The following is a 19,123-nucleotide window of genomic DNA, read 5'->3' as shown; positions in this document are numbered from 1 at the left end:
ATAGTAATTACATGACAACACATCATCAAGAAAAGGAGTATACACAGATGTTACACAATAGTGCAGCCACCCCACATTACTTGTTTGCGTACAAAAAAAGATTTTTCCAAATATGTTGTGTTTACTGACATCCAGCCAACATGCAAACTCGGATGTGTCCGAGCTGGAAAGTAAAGAAAACATCCACGTTGATTCTCTTGAGTTAAGGTTTCAACCTGCAGCTCCACACAAAGCGTCTCAGTGTTTCAAGCTGCCTAAGGAATGGGATAAGTCCAAGGCCGCATAATCCACAAGATTTTATGTCCACTGGTATTTTTTGCGTGTGGGCAAATCCAGCAGGTAGAGCGGCTCAAATACGTGCATGGACACATGAGCATTGATGCACTGCGTGTCTGGTTTGTTTGCAGGCTGTCTGCATGCAGGCAGGGAGCCTGAGGGCGGTTGGGGTGGTCTGGGCGCTGGTTTCGTGTGTATGTGTGTGTAGTTTTGAACAGGGCAACGCTGTTTGCAGCGCGGCGCGGCCTGCGGTACACCCACAGGAAATCTCATGTTGCTGCCAGCCACTCAAAGTAAACACATCTGTACGCACCGAGCGGCCACCTTGGCTCCACGCAATCATTTATATATGTGCGCATTCACAAATACTTGTGAAAGGAGTCATGCTCAACTCATTTTGATCCCTTTAGCCTCTGGAGAGTCCAAATGTGGATTTTCAAAGCTGCAAAAGACAGTTGTATTGTTTTAAAATCCCTCCTGTCGTTTGGCTCGGAACGAATGATGAAGAAAATGCAGTACTTATGTTAGAATAAGAATAAAGAGAGTAAAGCCCTCTCAGAAGAACGTTTTAAGAAAAAGGAAAAAGATGCAATGTTGTGACAACAAAGTGGAAACAGATTAAGTTTACTATGAAGAAGCTACAGTGTTGCGTATTATGATGATGATGATGACGACAATTCTAATGATTATGACTATGATTGTTATTATTGGTTTTATTCAATGTAGTTATAGTTTAGCATCATTGTACAAGAAAACAGTCCCTTTTTTCAAGGAAAATGCCATATATTTATGTTATGCAATAATATCGTCAGATATTTGTATTTCGAAACAAATTTTCCCCCATCGGAAATATTGGTAATTGAAATAAAAACGGACTTGCGTGTCCCAGAGCAATGTCGGTGGTGTGAATGTTTATGTCTATTTTTTCCTGCAAGTTATACTCTACGAGTCTCCGGTGTGATGAGTTGTTGTCGCTTTTTTCTCTCCTCTGCGTGTTTTTGGCCGTTCCTGTTGACTATCCTTGTCCTTTCTCTGCTGTGTGGGGCCTGAAGGTGCCAAGCGTAGTGATTGTGACTTCTACGTTTTGTTTTCCACCGATGGGCACTGGTGCATAAACAACGATGAAGCACAAATTCTGCCTAGTAACAGGTGACCACAGAAATTCTGTTTATGGGTTGATTTGTTACAGTTGCATATTTTAGTGCAGTGTGCGCTTTGTTGGGTTTTTCAGCGGTGTTGTTGCTGTTTGAGTCGGGTTATACTGCATCATTCTCTTGCATTTCGGTTTGTGATAGTGGTCACGTAATGTCCGCGGTCGGTTGACATGCTCAAAAGTACCTCACGGAGCAGTTTATTGAAATACAGAGCCCCAAATACCTGCGCATTTACACATCTGCGGTTATTTGTCTGTTTACACTGCGGCTGCAATATGCTCACCATGTGTTTGGCTTGCCTCCCTCACTGCAGTCAACCAACGAAGGCCTTCTCTCACTGAGTGGACAGTCAGCGATGGAAGAAATATAGCATTCGTGCGCCCCTCTGCTAATTGTGTCCCACTTGTGCAACCCGACGTTCTACTTCTCTCCGCGCGGGCATCACGAAGCCTGGGAATTAGAGCATCTATTTGCCTAAGCTTATGGATTTCCATTAGCGTGACCTTGGAACATTAAATCTCGATGGTATTTAATCCTCAGCAAAGCGCATGACTGCCGTGATCAATCTAGAAATCCAATGAACCTTTCACCCCTCAGGTCCTCTTGCAATCAAACACATTTTCTTATACTGTATATTATAAACAGTTGTCAGTTAAATCATTACAATTTCTTTGAGGTTGTATTTGCGTTTACGGGTCAGAGCAACTGTTCTCGCAGGCCATTGTGTGGTCCGCGGGTCGGAGGTTTCCCCACCCCTGCTCTAACTGTTAGCTGAGTGCAAGTTTATAGAACCACTACTCAGAGAAGTAGAATTTGTCGAGTTGAGTTATTTTTCCAACATATGTAAGGCAAACAGCCCCATTAGTTCTCATCAAGGGAGACAGCGACAAACAAGCCACAGGGTCACAGATCATTAAACGCAGACACGCCTCACCTCAGAAGCGCCTGTTCCACTTTCTTGAACTTCAGCGTTCACGTGTGGAAAGAACAAATGGCACAAAAAGCATGATGAATGCAATATTTTTTATATATATTTCTTCAGCAGAATTGCAACAACAAAGAGCATTGCAGTACAACAACACAAACACACACGATGCTGCTGGATGAAGCAATGAGTTATTCCCTTTTTCCCATTTAATTTAATGTGGTGCCTTCATTTGTCAGTCTGACCAGTGCACCATGTTTGAAAGCTTTAAAAAATAAGAGAAATCAGACAAATAAATACTGTACAACACCACAGATGTCAAACTAGATTCAGAAACCGCAAAAAGATCATGCGTTTGTCCATATTAACATTTGATTGGGCCATCGACACATCACCTGTCAATCAATACATCTTTTGCATTTCTACATACAGCACATATACCTCAAATAAAGTGCCTTCCATTCAAATCAGTCCAGTTCCTGAAGAAAAACAAAAAACAAAAAGAGGATTTGGAGCCAGCATCCATAGAAGTATGATCAGATAGAAAGGACCATTCATCACTATTTCATTGAACTATTGAGTGTGTATGTATATGTATATATATATATATATATATATATATATATATATATATATGAGAGAGAGAGAGAGCGATAGAGCAGGAATGGGAATATCGAGAGAGATAGAGCAGGAACGGGAATATCCTTTGTCTGATCACCACAATTGAGCACACATCCAAACAAAAAGCATCATTTGTTCATCACTTCTGGTCTGGATGACCCACACCTGATACCGCCCGTTTCGTACCAGACCCAATTGTCGAGGTAAATGGATGACATTTTTTCAAGGCATTTACTTTTGGAGTCCCCCTGAGAACTTGGTAGAGACACAAACACCATGGAAGCATAGACGCTTCTTTTCATATGCCTGCAATATAGAGACGAAGGAGGTTGGATGTACACAGACACCAAACAGCTTTTCAACTATTTGGCACCCGCCATCTTTTCCCCCTGGCTATGAAAATGGATCCCTGTGACAAATTGGTTGAATTCAGAATTTATTTCACCATTTTCACAAGCACAGCTGTGAACGTAGCATTCATCTCCTGATTCAAAGTGATTTAAAAATGAGACTATGGGCTCTATTTTCGTGAATGGCATAAATCCTGCGCGGCACGTGGCCTAACTGTGCGGAGTCACTTTAAACCCAGAGTTGGTCATTTCGTGGACCAGCGCAGCCCGGCGGATTTGCTGCGCTGACGTTGGCGCTGCTGTGGGCGTGATCACAGCACACTTCAATCCTGTCCTATCAGAGCAGCTCATCTCATTCCCTTTAAACGGGGAGCGCCAGAAGCGCACTGACAGTTTTTGACATGGCAGAAGAGGAAACAGATTTTCTCGAGTCCAGGTGGTCGACGCACACAACGCTGGGGAACACAATTTTTGTTGAGTTAGGTCTGACAGCTGCTTTTAACTCATTTTTGGGTGCGGAATCCAAAACTGATCTCATTTTTTTCTCTATCACATCAAGTTTTTGAAGTAGAGATGCCCGTTTTCTTAAAAAAGATGAAAAATACTGTACTTCACAGATATGCGCTTGTTTTATAAAACTTTTCAAATATTGACATACAATGAAATATGAAAGAAAGGCATGACTGCAGTGTTTATTTAACGCTATTGTGTTTTACAAAGGATATGGCACAAATCCTCTTAATTCCTACTATGCTAGCTTTCTGTTTGCAGATATTGATAGTACTGACCTATTGGGAGCTGCACGCACCTCTCACCGCACCGACTCAATTGTGACTGCACAAACAAGTTGCCACGTAGCTGTAGACGAGTCCAATCGTAATCAGCTGGCAAGTCTTACTACAGCTAATCAGTGGAATTTTGCTCATCTGGTGGGTAAGAGTGACGTGCGAGAAAAAAAACTGACTGCAATTCTGGAATCAGCATGCCAATTTTAGTTTCAATCAGCATAAAAATCTAACAATAATTTTTTTTTTTCCAAATTGTTCCCCAGTGTTACGTTTATACGGAACTGCAAGATCTCCACAAGCGAAAGATGTGAATTTTGGGCCCCCCGGGTCAGTGGGATGATTTAAAAAATATAATGATGATAGTCATAATACGTTCAATGAATTTATTTCTACAATGATTCAGAGAGTTTGATGCCTGCTGTTCACATATTTATGAATGGATTACATCTGTCATGCAACAGAAATGTCCGCGAAGCTCAGAATCTGTCTGCCTCTGCCCTGATCAAATTCACCAAAATCGCATTGTACCAGCGGTCTACCTGCTTTCTGCCACCAAATTGTCCCTCTGCCGTGCGCAAGCCCGAGGACCCTCACTGCGGCGCAAAGTCCAGCTCTTTGCGGACCGTTCTGCCAAATTGGCAAACACACGCAGCGAGCCTTGCACAGATATGCCACAGTTTTTGCACTCCGCCGTCTACGAAAATAGAGCCCTTTCCTGTATGCCTAATATACTGTATATTTAATTTAAGTGTGTAGCAGCATCATTGTGAGTATAACCAGCCTGTACGTCTACATTCCCTTGTGCCAAAACGAAACGGAGCACAATCAGGTTCTTGTAGTCCTTTTTAGACACCACGAAAGACACTAGCAGGTACAAAACCGAATACAAGGAGCTCCAATTTTGTGTTTTCTGTCATTTGTGCCAGTGACTTCCTTCACTGGAGCCTGGTTGGTGTGAGGAGATTGGGGAAGGTTTTCTCTTGGTAATGCATGATAAATGGCTGCCGCATGCTTGAGACAAATTGTACATGACTTTTAAAAGGTAGGCCGTCAGTACTCCCTGGCCTCCTCCAGTTCATTCATGAACACGTCTTCATGAGGGTTGTCCGGACACTCCAGGCCGTTGTTGGGCGGTCGCACGGCGTGGAAGCGGCTCCAGTCCCCCTTGCACAGGATCCAGGGCAGCACGTCCACTTTGAAGTGCAGCTCTGGCGAGAACTCGGTGCTGATCAAGTCGGGCATGCCGGCGCCTTTCCCCCTCGTGATGAGCCGCCCGCGGTCGTCGTAGCAACAGTGCTGCGCCGCCAGCGTGGACGAGTCGCCGGAGAGCGCCGAGCGGATGCAGCCGCGGGCCGACGGCTTGTAGATGTCGAGGCGCTCCTTGGGGCCGCTGGCGTCGCGCCATCGGAACGTCTGCCCGTGAGAGTCGTCGTAGACGCTGACCACCGTGTACGCCACCGCGGAGGGGAAGGAGCAAGGGCAGCTGGGCAGCTCCAAGAACACCTGGCGCAGGTACCGCTGGAGAAAGTCGCTCTTGCAGTTCAGCCACTTTTCACAGCTGTCCACATCTGGAACAAAGATGACACCAGCTGATGACCGCGTGCAGACTTGACTACTGTGTTAGCGTTGGCTAGTGATAGACTACGGCACATTGTGACTTTAGTACAAGTTGCCGTTGCGTCATACACTGAGGGCTCCCTGTGCTTCCCACTGTATTTCCCCAAAGAGTGGCATCTGCGCCAACAGATGCGTCACTCACTTGCAACAAATGAAAGCAAAGCAAACTTGGCCTCTCGATAGCGGAAGACTATCTATGTTGCAATGTATTTTGTTTTTGTTCAAAAATAAAAGATGAGTTAATATTATAATAGAATGTTTTTGTATGGATATCAAAATAGATGCCTGGTAATGTGAAGTTAATCAATACATATTCAATGGCCACTATATGAGGAAATAATAATTGTTAAGCGGTAGGAGTAGCATCTGTAAGGACGTGGGCTTTGGAACCAGAGGTTCAAGGTTCAAGTCCCACTGCAGACAAAAAATGTCAACCGGCTAGTCTGTTTCCTGACGACTGTTGAGGTGTCCTTGAGCAAGGCCAGGCAAGGCGCCCCTACCTCACCTGGCGCTGTTTTGCGCGCCCCTTTCATTCTGGCATCTTTCCTCGCCTGCATGCGTGTGATCTGGTTCTTTGTGTGATGTGCAACACAAAACATACCGCAGAGTGTAGGTTGAATTTCCCCTTGAGGAAAAAAATAAAATTAAATGATAAACTGACCTGTTCCAAATGGCTCTGTGCCATTTTCTATGTCGAAAGGGAAAGGCTCTACCACAGTGTTGACTTCACCTGTGAGGAGAATATTGGTTGGAGATGAACATGCTGAAATGACACCAAGTCCCTTTTTTTTTTTGGCGGTTGTGTCAACTCACCAGGACAAGGCTCCAGGTCACACTTCGAGGCTTCTGTCAGAGTACAAGAGTAGCCACATGACTTTGTCCTCTTCCTCTCACCAGGCCCACAGGTGACCGAACAAGGAGACCACGGAGTCCACTCGTCATCCTCCTTCTCTGCGGGAGTCACAAAACACAGTCAGACAAGTCTTTTCTTCAACTGCATTTGAGGGTTGCGCTACAATATAATTGACATGTTGACAGAGCTTATGCGAAGCTGAGAGCAGCTTGGCAGTGAAAAACAACAATCTTCAAAGGATTTATGGGGATCATGAATCCAAACATTTTAGAATTTTGCGTTGCCGCGGACTCAACATGCACTTGAGCGCTTGAAGCCAGAAAATGTTCAAAGTTTCCAGGCTGTGTCATTCCATAGAAGTGACCATTTTCTCTTGATCTAACCTTTCCCATACTGAGCCAAATTCTTTTTGAGAGGCCTGAATTAGAGAGAGAAGCTCTGCTGCGGCTCTCCACGTCTGCACCACGTTTTCTTGTGGCGTTAATAACACTGAAAACAAGCCACTCTTGATTAAAGGCGAAGCGGGTGCAGAAATACCAGCTTGGGTGTAGCACGCATCCAATTTGACTTTGTGGGCGTTGCCACCTCGCCATGTGGCCGTACGGGAATGAGGTCTCATGAGCGAGCGTCTTAATTACAGAAGAAGCTATGGCAGACAGCCTTGATTTATATGCACAAGTCTTTAGAAGTGACCACTTAATGGGTATTGTTGCCTCGCGTCCATGTGTCGTCACAGCGCGGGAGATGTTTACAGGCAAAATCTGTTTTTTGGGTACCTTCCCCAGCGTGATGCCAACAACAATTTCAAAAATGTCCCCGTTATTTGTGAATTATGCTCTGCCGAGTCCATCAAATGGGTTACTTCTTTTAACCGTATACAGTACACCGTTTTCCTCTGATAACACTCAAGTATGTGTGCAAGCTGACACCACATTTTCAGATCAGGCAAAACAGAAGGGGAAAGATAGCTGTTGAAGTTATGTGGAACCCGGAAAGCCCCCTCCCCTTAGAAATTCTTGAGCTGGCTCAAAAGGCTGAGCGGCGGAGGGCTGCGAGGGCCGTTCGGATGCTGGGGGAGCCCGTGGGGACCCGGGGAAGGATGAAAGGGCCATCGGAATGGCCCCTGTCAGTCTGCGTTCCCAATGTGCCCTCTAATTGTCCACAAGCAGAGGGCTGTTTTGTCTCGGAGAACAGTGGCCGCCTCACGCTGCCATTAGCGAGCGCATCGGAGCCATCTTCAAAAGGCGACCATCGCGACCAGTGTCCACTTCAAAGTGGCCAGAACCCGCAATGTTCGGATGGTCGAGTGCTCCTCCTGCCTCGCACGCCGACATTGTTTGCTGCTCTGGGACCGTTTGTCGCGCAGCATTCCGAAAACCCCTTTGTTGCGCTACATTGCTTGGCCATTCCCATTATCCCTTCCTCTTAGTCCAAGTCCAAATTCCTAAATATCGCCCTCACGTTTGAGATGAAGTCTTATCAAGAAAGCGGGCAATGGCAAAACTTACCATAGTAGGTCTGTATAGGATCCCAGCCTTCGTTCCAGTAACTACCCCAATCCCCACCCACTCCGCTGAGCGAGGGCTCCTCGCTGCCGTAGAGAGAATAATCGTCCTCCTCTTCCTCGCTGGTTTCTTCTACGGTTGAGCGGCTGTCGCCGTCCTCGCCGGAGTCGGTGTAACTCCAGAAAAGCGGCCAGAAAAGCTTCTTTCCTCCCAGCCAATCTACTGAGGAAGAGGGAGAGGAGGAAGAGGATGGTATCCAGTCGCTGTCCTTGGCCAGGTCCATCTCGACCTCCATCTGAGGGTCATCCACCACCTCGATGGTGACCTGAATTGAGACGGCATATGAACTGTCAGAACCCTCATCAGAATCGTCATGAAAATCTAGCTGAATAATGAACCTCTCATTCTAAGTGCTCAAACATTTGCACACATACCAGTGCAATGACGAGTCTCTCAACATGGGTTTCGCTCATTCTATACCATTTCTTTCCCCCCCATTTGGTGCAAATGATTTTGGCATGTCTCACACACTCCTCCGCTAACTACAGTGCGTCTAATAACTGGTTAAATGATACTGAATCAAAATCATTTGACATGGTTTTATTGTCCATAAGGTATTTGTCATTTTTGCTCATCTATCGTCTATTTTCATAATCATATGATATAATGACAATATAATGCACAATAATAATGATGATGAATTATGAGGATTTAAGAAACCCTCTGATGTTTTCAGGGACATTGCGACCAGCCAATCTGCTATACGCAGAACGTCACGTGACCAAAACCCGGTTAGCGGATTTCTGCGTCAGTTAAATACATGTCCTGTATATCATTATATGATATGAGATACGTAAACCCAAATGAAGCCTAAACAGCAAATATTTTCATTTTGGGTCGCTCCAGAAGATATCTTATGCAAAGCAAAAGACATCGTAGACCGTTTAAAATTGCTACGGGTGCTTTGTCCTGGTCTCCTGCTCGAGGGCGCCGCCGTTTACCCGAACTGAGAGGAAGCGCTTCGACCGGTTTTGTCAAATGCGGACGTTCCTTGTGCATATAACCCCTATCGAGGTTGAAACGGTGGTTAGTTGAAAAAAATATATCTATGTTTACACTGATGTTTCATAATTTCCATCCTATAGGTCTAATTAGATGTTGTCAAGCATAAACATGTCAACTCTGTCATCGTGAAACGTCAATTGATATGAAAAACCTTTCATACGTTTGAAATGTATTTGTTAAACAGTACACAGGCAGCTTGCTAACTGAATCGTGCTGTGAAGTGAAGGTCCACCATATCGAGTCGTATATAATGCACAGTATATGCATGACATCTTGGCCTGAAAGCTGGAATGAGGGCATTGCAGGAGTAGGCCACTAGGGGCACCCGTGTCAATAGCGTCAATTCCGAACGTTCTCACTGAAGTCGTAGTCTGCGGTCTCTCATCGTTTGCTTCACTTGTTGCCAGTGTATTCATATAGACTTCGAACTACCCACGGCGTTGCGATCTTCAATTTGCTTTCCGAAAAGTTCAAGTGCATCGTTGACTTCGCTCAGCTTGAGCTCTTACGATGCCGTCACAAGAAACGAAGCGTCTCATGACACCGCTGACGACGATATCGTCAGGCATCCCCTCTCCTCGGATGTGCACGAGCCAGCCAGACGTGAGCATTTAAGCACTCCAAAACCCTCTCGAGGGGACAATGTGAGCATTTGTTCCAAGCAACGACTCCTCATTACCTCTGTGAGTCATCATATATGCTACAGTGCGGCTGTAAAGACTCAGGGGGAAGTAACTTATTGGTACGCATTATTTTACAGTCTCGGATGAAACAGGACGGATGGGATTTGTGCTACTTCGTAAGGTACAAGGTAAGGTATAGGTTTGAGCGTTCATCGTGCTCGAATTGTCACAAGGCAAATTTGGCAAGCATTCGTCACTAGAGCTCACTTAAGAATGGACTTGAATGTATTGGGTCGATGAAAAGATTCGTATTCATCTGAATTGAGTGGGTATACCGCGTATACAAATATATTTTCCCAGCAGGCCATTGTGCAGTAATGTGCCACACTCACCTGTATGTTGGGGTTCTGAGAGTTCAAATCAGCGTTAGCCAGGTCTGGGAAGTTCTTCAAATCCAGGATGAAGGGCTCAGTCTCCTCCTCGGGTTCTGGCTGAGGAAGTACCCCAACAGAGCGGTGCTGAGGGTGGGGCCACTTTCTCTGATGGCTGTGGGGCTCCGGCACACTCTGCACCTGGTTCTGCTTCTCCGAGGCGTCGGGGTCATACTGGATGCCTCCGCTGTGAACTGGGTGGGCGTCGCCCTGATAGCAAACGAGCACATTGGGAAAGTGTTGGCTGCGCGTCTGCGTCAAACGTCTGAACAGCAGCGGTTTCAATAAGGAGTCATTTCAAGTGGGGGTGCAACCTCCAACTTTCATTAGACTTGTTAAATATCTAAATATTGACCTTTTGTTGGCCCTTAGGCGCCATGATAATGTGTTCAGGATTTTCAACCAGTGGTGTGGGGTTGGGGGGCTCCAAACAGGTTTAGGTGGGCATTAAAACAGTCTCCCCCTCCCAGATGAATGTATTTCGATTGGGCATAAAGTCCATCACCTCAGCCTGTCGATGAATGCGTTTCTATCGGGGAAAACGACCGCCAGCACCCGCCCCTGTCGGAAAATGTATTTTGAGTGGAAAACTCTCGTCAGCAACCACCATCAACCCCCTCTCGGGCAACGCCACCGTTTTCGACGCTACAATAAGTATGCGATTCAGTATTCCAGATCATTTCTTTTTCAGAAGATATGTGAAAAATGTCTCGTGCTTTGCAGATTGTTCACAAGAGACCCTGAGGCATCCGGCTCACCGGCCAAGTGACTAACCGGCTTCGTGTATTTCATTCTCTTTTTTTTCCCCACAACAGTCATGGCATCCAGGCCTTGGACAAAGAGGGGTCTGTGCCAGAAAGATCCTCTTTTAGCTTTAATGAGAGGGCCTGGGAGGCGTGAGACCCCTGCGCTTGTGTATGTGCCTGGAGCTAGGCCCACTACGTCCACCGCTTATTTTAACCTTACTGGAAGAATGAGAGGACGAGAATAGAATCGACGTAAATAACAATGGCAATATCACATTGACTAATTTGGGCTGTACTGAAAAGCGCTGTACTGTACATTTGTCACTCAAGTCTCATGATCCTTTCTCCTCCATCTACTAACGTCTGTGTCATTGTGAAGCGAATAAACTGACCTTAACATACGAGGGGACCGGAATTTGAAGGTTGTACCAGTTTGTGGCCTACATAGGCCAGCGGCAGTTGAGGAGGGGGCTACAAGAGGAAATGCTGGCGTTAATGACCAAACGGCTGATGATTTACAGTTACGGCAGCTAGAACAGGGTCTTTCTACTCGATGCCTGTGACTGTCCCATAAAGAAGTTATGCGGAGGGTCAAACGCAAGCACGTGAATACAAAAAGGCCGTTTAGTGAAGAAGCTTGCCAAGCACGATGAAGGACACATGAACATGCCGCAAATACAGGCACCGACGTTGACGCTACAGTGAAAGTGGCTCACGCGCAGTACAATTCAAAACTCGTAACAAACGCCAATTGTTCTACTCCTCGCTTCGAGTAATCCCGTGGACAAACCGTGTCTTCGCAAATAGCGGCTTCCACTCCAATTGACATCGCCGCCATAATCGCAGAATGCAGCTCTCTCCAACATAAACGCCTCAGAAAAATAAACAACAGTGGTGCGGCTTAATAGCTGTAATTACGGATACTAATCGCCACGTTTCCACGAGGCGCTACAGTTCAAGTGGTACACTAAACCCTGATCTGGTTAGCATTTCCACTCCGAATGTGTAGGCAGGGCCCTGATAGCTTCATGACCTCCATAAAAAGCAGTTATGGGGGTTAGTTGCAGGACAGCGTGTCACCCGTCTTTGAACTCAACTATGAATGAACTATTCCATCTTCTCACGGCGCGTGTCCGGAATTGATTCAGGAAGAGGGTATCAAAACTAACTTGTTGGCACATGCTGAGGAAAATGAAGCGGAGTTACTGTATCCCAGTGAAGAGGCGAAGGCGAGAGGAAAACAGTTTTGATCAAAATTACCAAAGGTTTGAATGCTTTTGACACCAAATGTGTGGAAGCGTCAACAGCAGGCGCCAGACGCTCTTGCCAGTAGCAGTAGTACTGCAGTCAGTGTCAGCCGTTGAGAATGCAGGACAGATGTGACGAACGACACGAGTCACGCGTTTCGGGACGGAGACGTAGTCAAGCGGTCGAAAAGAGAAACAATATCAAATGCTGATTTATGTTCTTCTGAATTACAGTTAGATGACTCCTCAAGAAGGATTTTAAGGACTACGTGGGTCAGGAAATGTGAATCTTCTCAAATTCACACTTTAATTGATGACGAACATTAATAGTACTGCTGTAGAGAAGCCCGACGTCTCAATCCGCCCTCCGTCATAACCCGACGCCGCTTTAGATTTCCTCGCATTCTCTAGTGTCCTCAAGTAGCACGTGAAGTCAGAGGGCTCGGTGAAGAAAAAAAAAGGGCATTCTTCTTTCGACAAGTTCAACCATCATGAGAACTGGGATGAAAAGGAGCTAATCAATTGATTAATAAAGCACGTGACAAATACAATAAGCGTCTACGAGGTCTTACGGCCGTGCAGCAAGTACAAACTTCAACAGACGTACAGCTCTGCTCAGCCAGGTGCGTCTATTGATAGGAACCAAGAATAAGAGGACCCGTGCGAGGCGCTTATACACATTCCGTTCCCATTGTAAACAGGGAGGCAAGAATTCTTTGCGAACCAATCAGCTGACAGCAGTACGTGTCGCTCCATCCTTCCACAAGTATATGTACGAAACAAGGTCTCCTGGTACTCTTCAAAAGGAGTCAATAAATCCCCCTGGCCACTATTGGAGGAAACGCAGTCCTTTACTTTCCGGTTATTAACATCGCATCACTGTCAAACGTGCGCACTCACACCCATCTTATATTCACTCATGTGCCCTTCCACCGACACAGTCGCATGGGAGTTCACATCTTCATCTTGCTCATCTCCTCCTGCTACACATCTGGATCCTGTGTTCTTCTGCATTGTATATCATCCTCTTGCTCCCCCTCATCTTCTGTGATCCCGCTCTCCTCCTCCTCCTCCTCCTCCTCCGTTCTGATCAAAGGCTGACGGCATGCGGTGTGTTTAACAGCAGCGCCGTATGGACGCAGTCGGGGAACTTTGCCAGGCCTCAAGACAGCGTTCCCCCTCCCAAAAACCTTGTTAAGAGATTCAAGCAATACTACTCACACTCTGTACTTAAGTCGAAGTACAGATACTTGTGTAAAACTAGACTGGACCACAAAAAATAAAGGGGAAAAAAAATATACACCTTACCTGTATGCCTGTTGAGATTACACAGAATTTTTGGAATTAAATCAATTGCAACTCCTTCCGGTGTGTGCAGCAGTACATTTCAGTCATGCGAACAAACGAAGAAGAGTTTTACTCAGCTTCGGTGACTCAGTAGCCTGCAGTGATATTGGGCATTTTTTTTGCAGTAGATAAACAATCCACGCCTGTCAGTATTGTTATATTGTCTGTCTATACGTGTTGCTGCACCAAATAGCCATTGCTTAATGCGTTATCGCCATATAGACACTATTTGTTAGCCCATGTTTCCCATTATGTGCTAGCATTATGCTAGTGGACTTAAAGGCAAAGTTATTTCCTTGTTTTACTGTATATACAGTACACAACCCTTAATTCTCTTTGTTTATGTTTAGTTTGACAGTCAACTAAGTGGAAGTGGCCTTCAACAGCTTGAAGCCTCTTTTGGGAAGATTTATTCTGCTTATTATTGTCGGTTTATCCCTGCTTATTCAAGAAATTTTGGTTTAGAAAAAAATGTTTCTTTTTTTTTTTCAGTGTAATTGTAATGGGCATCGGTTACCCGCGGACTTTCACTATTCGCCATCCAGCCCGGTCCTCTGCAAAATAGTGAAGCTGACTTTAGTGAGTTATGCTAGAAAGAAAGAAAATACTCTAGTAAAGTACAAATACCTGAAAAATCTACAGTAACAAAGTATTTGTGCGCCATTACTTCCCACTGTTGGAGTCTGGCTTTGTGTGAAGTTCATAGAAATGTATATGACGACGCACTCGTGTCTGAGGAAGGAAGTGCAGAGACGGGACGAGCCCAGCAAATGTTGAGGTGAGGGATAAAGTTGAAACTTTGAGGGGTGTGGTGAAGGAGCGCAGGGAGGCAGCTCTGATTCATGTGCATGCGCATATCAAAGGCCTCTGTACTCGGCTCTTTCCAAACCATTACGGAAGAACAATAAACTATTGCCCCCCTTTGATCGCCATCTTTTGCAAAAGGGCAAAAAGTGAAAACAAATGGATGGCAGAATCGGGGCGAGGTTGTAGAGGTCAGGATGGGAAAACAGACAGGGCCAAGAGATCTCAATATTCAACTCCACATGCCTCCTCTTGTGTTATGTGTGTGTTTTTTTTTTTTTTTTTGGGGGGGGGGGGGGGGGTGTAGGACCCCAAAACAGGAAATTCCACATTAACACAAAAAAGGCCAATGTAAACAATCTGAAGAATGACACTTGACCCAAGCTGCAGTGCGACAGATTCAGAGGGGTCGCCTTATTCTGGTTACATAAGCTTATCGTTACTGGGCTCCCCCTTGACTCGGCTTCTCCCCCTCCTCCTCCTCCTCTTTCCTCTACTAATCTCTCCATCCAGCACTTACAGACACACACACACACACACACACCCCATTGGTCACAGTGAAGGTACAACTGCAGCCGCTTTTTTTTGGGAGCCAACAGAGCATCCATGGGAAGCCACACAAGGAGCAGCTTCAACTGAACCGTGACACAAACATACTTTGGTCAGCTCTCTCCACGTGCAACAACAACAAAAACAAACAAACACAAAAAACTCTCTAAAAGGGGCGCCACACACTCAAACTGATCTGTGCAAGAAAGAATGATGTACTTCTTATATTCGAGGGATGGCAAGAGAGGTCAAAATTAAATGGACTGTGAAGGAATCCCTCAGTGGAGCTATTTTGATACATTTTATCTCGAAGTTATAAAAAAAAACAATAAATAAATTTTAAAAAAAGAATTTCCCCACTGTGGAACAAACACAGGCTTACGCTGCTCAATTCTAAAGTGAAGATAATGGATTGATGGACAGATACAGTGGATAGATGGATCAAAATCATTTATGAAATTTGGATTTGCTACAAATGTATTTTTTTACTCATCTATCTATGCCAGCAATGTATTGTGAAAGGCAGAAAAAAAAAACTCTCTTCCACTAGAAGGCAGAAGGTACATAATTAACCCGTGTAACCACTTTTTGTTTGTTTTTTCTCAATTTTAAATATTGGCAAACACTCAACTACATAGAAAAAAAGTGCTTCATTTGATCATTGCACATTGATTGCGCGTGATAAAAATGTGGTAACGTGACAATTTTCCACTCTTCTCAAAAATAATACAGTAAAGTATACTGCATGTTAGTTTAACACGTTTTAATCATGTGCTACTGACGAACATGTTTGAATTAAGTAAATTCAAAAGGCCCCCCCCCCCCCCCCCCCCCCCCGTGGATAGATTGTAAAATGTGTATAATTCACACTATCCGCCTATAGTCAAGCCCAAAATGTAGCAATACAAGTTGACAATTTGTTTTGTCTTTCTGAACCAAACCCCAAATGTTTCATATTAAATGTATATAGCTGATAGATTTGCACGAGGCAATCACAAAGAACTCTAATGACTGCACAAGTCAAACTAATTGCATTATTATTATTATCATTGCCAACCTAAATTTGGATTTCCATTGAAACATTTTTGAACAAAACCCATAAGCAAACGAGTTGCTCATCGGGTGTTTAAAGCGAAGTTTCAAGGTTTTCCCACATGATTTCCCTTGTTTTGAATCAGATGACACGAGAGAGCGAGAGAGAGAGAGAGAGAGAGAGAGAGTGAAAGAGAGAGCGAGAGAGAGAGAAGGAAAAAAAAAAAAAAGGAGGTAAAAGGTACCTTGTGAGCAGCGTTCCTGTGTCTGCTCGGGAATCCCGAGGCCAAGCCGAGCAGCAGCATGGAGAACATGACAAGCGACATGTGAAGTCTCCTCACGACCTCCTGACGCATCTTCTCTCCGCGGACAAGGCTCTCGTGAAAATGTCCCAAAGTCAAGTTTTGCGAGGCCTCTTCCCTGCCGCTGAGCTCGCCGTGCGCTCGCTGTGCGACACTCGCGGAGCACTTTGAAGCTAAAGGGCGTTTGAGGCGAGCCAAAAGTGTGGCGCTCGATGAAGATGCGCACGCGCGTTCTCCATATGGATCAGCAGCTGCGGCTCAACGCCTCTGCGCCCCATCAAAAGCGCGCAGCTCGGGCTTTTAAGTAGGAGCCCGATAACCCCGCGCAGTCACAAATCTCCCCGTCCGCACCGGCGACCGCTTAGTCGAGCACTCGAACGCGTGAGTCACTCCCGTCGCGGGTGGCTGCGTGCTTCCTTCCGATGCGCGGACATCTGGAGCTGACGCTTTTGCAAGCGAGCGCGTCGTCGCAAAAGCGTCTCATGCGTGAAGCCGTGACATAGTTGGGAGAAGTTCATCCGCCGGCCGCCCGCTGTCGGTCAACGCGCCTTTTTACGCACTGTGGCAGCGCAGTTTGGGTGGGGGGGGGGGGGGGGGGGGGGTGCCCATTCATTGACAACAGCTGTGTGGGAAGTCACCAAATACAAGTACAGCCTACTTCCTTATTTCACTCGATTCATCGGGTACCTGTACTTCATTTCTTTTCCTCCCATTTGTAAACACAAATACATGGACATATATATATATAACGCAAAACAAGTGCGGAAAGTCTCGTGGGATGTCGTGCATTACGACTGATTGAACTTCAAGTTGTGTTTTGGTTGTTGTTGTTGTTGTTGTTTTAGGTGTATTTGTACACAGAATTTTGATTGAACTCACCTTTGGGGCATTCCACTTTAGAAGTGACAGAACACCTTCCGCAATCATCTGGGTTCAATTGGTTTCAGGTGGTCTGAGTTGGTCTTGGGTCATTTGTTTGGATGGCTGAAGGGGTACAAGTGCGAAAACTAGGAGATCTTTCACAAGTTCCAAAATGTCAAAACAATACCGATAATGTATCAGTGAAACTGCTTTAGAATCGACATACAGTCCGCTTATATATGACATTATTTCAAAAGTTGATACAAAGAAAGTGATTTAATCTGTTTAGAACAGCATGATCAACAAACATGGCTTTACAATCTGCTTAGAATATTTAAACATTCAAATCAAGTACAATTTCATTGAGATAAGGAAAGTCACACAAATCTCTATAGGTCAGTTCACATGTGGGCTTGCTGTAAAACATATTGAAGAGGTGGTTTCTGTATTTGACTGAGGAAACTTGGCTCTGAGGAACAGACATGTTGCTGTTTGCAAATGCATTTTCCTCCACAACCTAAATATTCTGCAGTTCTGCTGGCCACGGGGACATTTTTCAATGGTAACGTACAGTATGTTGGAGCACAATTCACAACCGCAACAATAAGCAGGTTACAGTGACACCATAGAAACGAGGGTTGATGGAAATGGTGCGTTTATCCGTGCCATTTTCTGTGACAAATATTACAATGACGGCTTCACAACACGAGTTTTCCAGTTCTTGTAGTTAACAAAAAAAAGAGAGAAAAACACATGGTGCATGGATGTGCTACAAAAATAGGTCTAAACCTGTCTGTGATCAGCATGACGGATGTGACAATGCTCACACTGGCTTTACTGGACGCCAATTCCCATCAATAAATAATAATTTGAAAAAAAAATGGACTTTATAAAACACATGCATATATATATATATATATATATATATATATATATTTCGGGATGACCCTACGCATACAAAGTGTGACGCGACCGAGACAACTTTTAACAGTGCAGTGACGGCGGATCGAATTGGAATGCTATTCTCAAAAACAATCACAGTTAAGGAAAATCAAGAACACATCTGACACATGACGCAGAACTGCTGCATATTTCAGTGACTACATCATCTGCACATTTACAATGCCTGTCAGTAGTGCTAGCACTGCAGTAAAACTTTCAACCATTATTTAAAATATGCACACCCTTGGGGATACATGTGAAGCTGCCTTTTAGATAACAGTTACATTTCTCACACGCACACACAAAACAACAACAGACAGCTGAAAGACAGGACAATTGTTTTGAAATAAATAAAGCTGTACATCAGATAAGCTTGAGGGCAGTATCGTCATACATACAGTTCAAATGTACATGTAACTGTCAAATTTAAAGCACAACAAATAGGGGGGGGGGGGAAGAAAAAAAATGGACTCACATTTCTGAGAGCAAGTGTAAACAGTAAATAAGGCTGCGAAATAGCTCTAGAAAAGAAGCAGTAAAAAATATTCTGTATTCTTCCTGGGATCTTTTTCCCCCTAGTAATGATTTTCTTTTGGAGCATTTGCTATAGATTTGAAGAGACGGCTAGAAAATATATATCTTTATATATATGTTTGCTTTGGTCAGGGAGAGAAACTATTATTCTACACTTTGTTCAAGTTCAAGTGATTTTTTCAAGTGAGCCATGTGTGGCAATATATAAATACATATATATATATACACATATATATATATATATATATATATATACACACACATATATATACACACACACACATATACGTATACATATATATATATATACACATATATATATATATATATATATTATACACACACACACACATATATATATATATATATATATATAGATGTATATAAAATACATATGGAGAACACGCTTATGTTACTCCTGTGATATCTCTGTTAGAGGTTTGGGATGCTACCTAAGGCAGCAAGACTGACTTTGTGAAAAATATTATTTACATACATCACACTTTGCTATTGTGTTGATCATAGCAACTGCTACGATGTTATTTAAGACT

At 44.4% G+C, this 19,123-nt stretch overlaps 1 protein-coding gene across 1 annotated transcript; it reads right to left on the bottom strand.

Annotated features, from left to right (window-relative positions):
• Window positions 1-2,524: 2,524 nt before the first annotated feature.
• Window positions 2,525-19,077, bottom strand: ism2b (isthmin 2b). Its single transcript, XM_061704167.1, has 6 exons — window positions 16,179-19,077; window positions 10,170-10,418; window positions 8,093-8,414; window positions 6,545-6,682; window positions 6,393-6,461; window positions 2,525-5,682 (listed from the first exon to the last, which is right to left on the bottom strand). The coding sequence occupies exons 1-6, from the start codon at window positions 16,287-16,289 to the stop codon at window positions 5,165-5,167; spliced, it is 1,407 nt and encodes a 468-aa protein (XP_061560151.1). The 5' UTR covers window positions 16,290-19,077; the 3' UTR covers window positions 2,525-5,164.
• Between the last annotated feature and the right edge of the window lie 46 nt (window positions 19,078-19,123).

Source organism: Phycodurus eques, chromosome 18, assembly GCF_024500275.1.
Source record: "Phycodurus eques isolate BA_2022a chromosome 18, UOR_Pequ_1.1, whole genome shotgun sequence".
Taxonomy (NCBI): Eukaryota; Metazoa; Chordata; class Actinopteri; order Syngnathiformes; family Syngnathidae; genus Phycodurus; species Phycodurus eques.
This window is presented reverse-complemented; position numbering and strand designations above follow the sequence as displayed.